The 3,245-nt window shown below is 51.8% G+C and overlaps 1 protein-coding gene across 1 annotated transcript in view; it reads left to right on the top strand.

Moving 5' to 3' along the window:
• Window positions 1-1,454: 1,454 nt before the first annotated feature.
• ZNF667 (zinc finger protein 667) overlaps window positions 1,455-3,245 on the top strand; it is a 20,340-nt gene continuing 18,549 nt past the window's right edge. The window contains exons 1-2 of the mRNA XM_006868278.1: window positions 1,455-1,487; window positions 2,738-2,864. Of these exons, the coding sequence (XP_006868340.1) occupies window positions 1,455-1,487; window positions 2,738-2,864 (160 nt within the window). The remainder of the gene's footprint in view (window positions 1,488-2,737; window positions 2,865-3,245) is intronic.

The following is a 3,245-nucleotide window of genomic DNA, read 5'->3' as shown; positions in this document are numbered from 1 at the left end:
GAGTCGGAACAAACTTGGCAACAACAATGACACCTGCTAAATGGCTGAGAATCCTGGCTCAGTTGACACCAAACCTTAACTGTCACATCACCCTAATCTTTCCTCGGATAAGCACTGGACCACAGCATCGGCAGTTCAAGCCCACTAGCCAGTCCTCAAAACCCTACACAGCGTTGTTATGAGTCAGAACCAATTCTACAACACTAAACCAACAACAATCCTCATTAACAGAACAGACAACTCACTCCCAAATGGGTATATGACCAGAGACATGTTGTGGTTCAGCGCCATCCAGTCGGTTCTGACCCATAGTGACCCTGTACAGGGTTTCCAAGGAGCGGCTGGTGAGCTTGAACTATCGGCCTTGTGGTGCAAACCAACTTGACAATCCAGAGCATTAAGTCACAGAGCCACACCAGGACTCTTGACCAGAGACTTAGAGGCTAAGATTTCCAAGATTTCCCAAATGGAGCTTAATGACGTCAGACCACAAAATACAGCAGAACTTCACAGTTCTGGGAAAGAAACGTGGCCAAGCCAAGGAGCCATAACCCCACCATCAAAACCTCCACACCACTCATATGCATGGTCCCACCCAATTGGAGTCCTGGTGTGGCACCGTGGGATAATGCACTGGACAGCAAAGTCGGTTTGAATCATCCAGATGGCTGGTCAAGTTCACCAGCCGCTCCTCAGAAACCCTTATACAGGGTCGCTGTGGGTTGGAACCAACTCAATGGCACTTAACAACAACAACCCAACAGTGGTGTGGGAGTCACAAGAACTGTGGCTAACAGGGCAGCATGAAGTAATTCGCCCCACCCTGGATGGTGCTAACGGTTAGATTCTCAGCTAGTAACAATCACCTTCACCCAGAGGTAACTAGTTCCCAGCAGGGCTGGAGTGAGAAAGTTGCATCAAGTGGTGCCGATGCATGTCGGCCCATGGTAATTACCAACCTTGTTAACGGTTTATGCTAGCATCACCCTCAGATCCTGCAAAGAGAAGGATTAACAGCCCGTCTCCTGCAGCACAAGGCCATTCCGTGATTCACAGCTGGTATCAAAACATGCTCTAAACTGCAGTATCCGTGTGGCATGCTCTCCCCCCAGAGCTCATGTGGCTCACACGCTCCCTGCATTCAGACATGGCCTCAGCAGTGCCTCTTCCGGGAGGCCTTCCCGACCACCCCTGGGTCTGTAGCCTCCCGCTCTGTTCCTACACAGTGGACTCCTCTGCCCAGCTCCTCAGACAGGGCCTGCTGTGTGTGACCTTGGCGCTCCTTCCCTGAGCCTGGGAAGGGGCAGAGGTGCTCCAATGTGTGTGTGTGTGTGTGTGTGCAGGTGAGAGGAGGGTTATGTGTCCAGCAGGAGGCCCAGCTAGTCCATCTCATGTCTCTTGTTTGTTCTCAGCTGTCCACCTTCCAGATGTTGAGCGTCTCAGGAGAGGAAAAAATGCCCGCCACCCGGGGAAGAGCCAAGTCCAAGGTGAAAGCCCACCCCCTTTCCTGTGGGAACGCTCCATCTCATCTCCTGAGACTCTCCTTCTGCGGGTGGAGACCTTCCTGGAACTGCTCCCCGGCCCGTCCATCTCCATGGAGAGGGACCTCCCTCTCCACTCAGCTGTCCTCTGGGTACCCCAGGGCCATGCCAACGCCCCTCCTGCAGGGTGGGCAATACCACCCTGGCAGCTCAGGCACATCCCCAGTGGGCCTGCTGCATCTGCACCTCTGAGCTCACTCAGCTCAGCTGTCCTTCGCCCATGGAGGATGTCTCCTTAGCTGGGTACACAGACACTCAGACCTGGGGACACACACACACCTGGACACATACGTACCTACTGAACACATGCACTTACCTAGGTACACTAACAGATCTGGGACACATACACACCCCCAGACACATACATACCTACTCATACACACCAATCTGGACACACAGACACTCACAGTCCTAAATCCATGCACACATTTGGACACACAGACCTGAGGACGGACACACCTGGACACTCAGTCGCATACTTAAGCACACACACGGGGAATCACGTGTGTTGTAATCCGGAGTTCTTGTGAGTTTCCTTTCACACCACTGCAGTCATGTGACTATCGCAATAAAAGCGGGTCACAAGAATTGTTTTGGCTCCCAGTGCATGGAAAGATTGGTGCTATAAGAAAAACACTGCAAGGTCGTCAGTTCAAACCCACCAGCCGCTCCTCAGAAACTCTATAGAGGGTCGCTGTGAGTCGGAACCGACTCCATGGTACTCACCATTAGTGTGTGACAGCTCTGTGAAAAGTGACCTTTTTATTGCGAGAATGATTAAGCTGTGACAGGCACACAGTGAGCACGTGCTGTTGGTAAAACCACGCCGACAGACTCATTCAACTCCAGGTCACCACATACCTGATTCCTTTTGGGAAAACATGCTCTCTGCCAGGCGCTGTACAATGAAGTACGCCTGACGTTTTCAGAATAAATCTGCCCGTTGGCCTCTGAGCCCGTAACACCTCCTTTGTTTTCTTCTGTGAACACTTGTCCTTTATTCTCCACACGTAGGTAGTCCACCATCTTGTCCAGCCATCACCCTCAGCTTCCCCAGGTGTTTCCATCTCTCCTCACAGACGCTCCGTGACTCTTGAACATTCCTTGGCCCGTCTTGATTGAAGCTGTCTCCCGCATTCGGGTCTTGTCCATTTTCTTGGTCCACCTGGGAGCAGACGTGTGGTTTTCTATTGCAGGCACCGGTGACATTTGGAGATTTGGCCATCTACTTCTCCCAGGAGGAATGGGAACAGCTGAGCCCTATGCAGAGGGATTTGTATGAAGAAGTCATGTTGGAAAACTACCGGAATCTGGTGTCTCTAGGTGAGGTTCTCCTCCCTGTCCTCGTCTAGTGCTGTTACAACGGAAAGCCACAAGGGGGCCGCTTTCTTCTCACGCGGAGGGCTTTCTCTGCTGCCTCTGGGGTTTACCGAGGACTCAAAGATTGAGTTACAACCTACCTGACACTGCTTCTGCCTCATCATTGTAACAAATCTCATTCTTGGTTACGGGATTATAACCATAGGTATGTTGTCGGTACCGACTCATAGCAACTCTGTACATCGTAGAACAAAACCCTGCCTGGTCCTGCCCCAGTCTCATAGCTGTGAGTTCATTACTGCTGTCACCATGCCAGTCCGTGTCACTGGGGGTCTCCCTCTTCACTGACCCTCCACTTTACCAAGTATCATGTCCTTCTCCAGC

The sequence above is a fragment of the Chrysochloris asiatica genome, unplaced genomic scaffold (genome assembly GCF_000296735.1).
Source record: "Chrysochloris asiatica unplaced genomic scaffold, ChrAsi1.0 scaffold00116, whole genome shotgun sequence".
In the NCBI taxonomy this organism is placed as follows: Eukaryota; Metazoa; Chordata; class Mammalia; order Afrosoricida; family Chrysochloridae; genus Chrysochloris; species Chrysochloris asiatica.
This window is presented reverse-complemented; position numbering and strand designations above follow the sequence as displayed.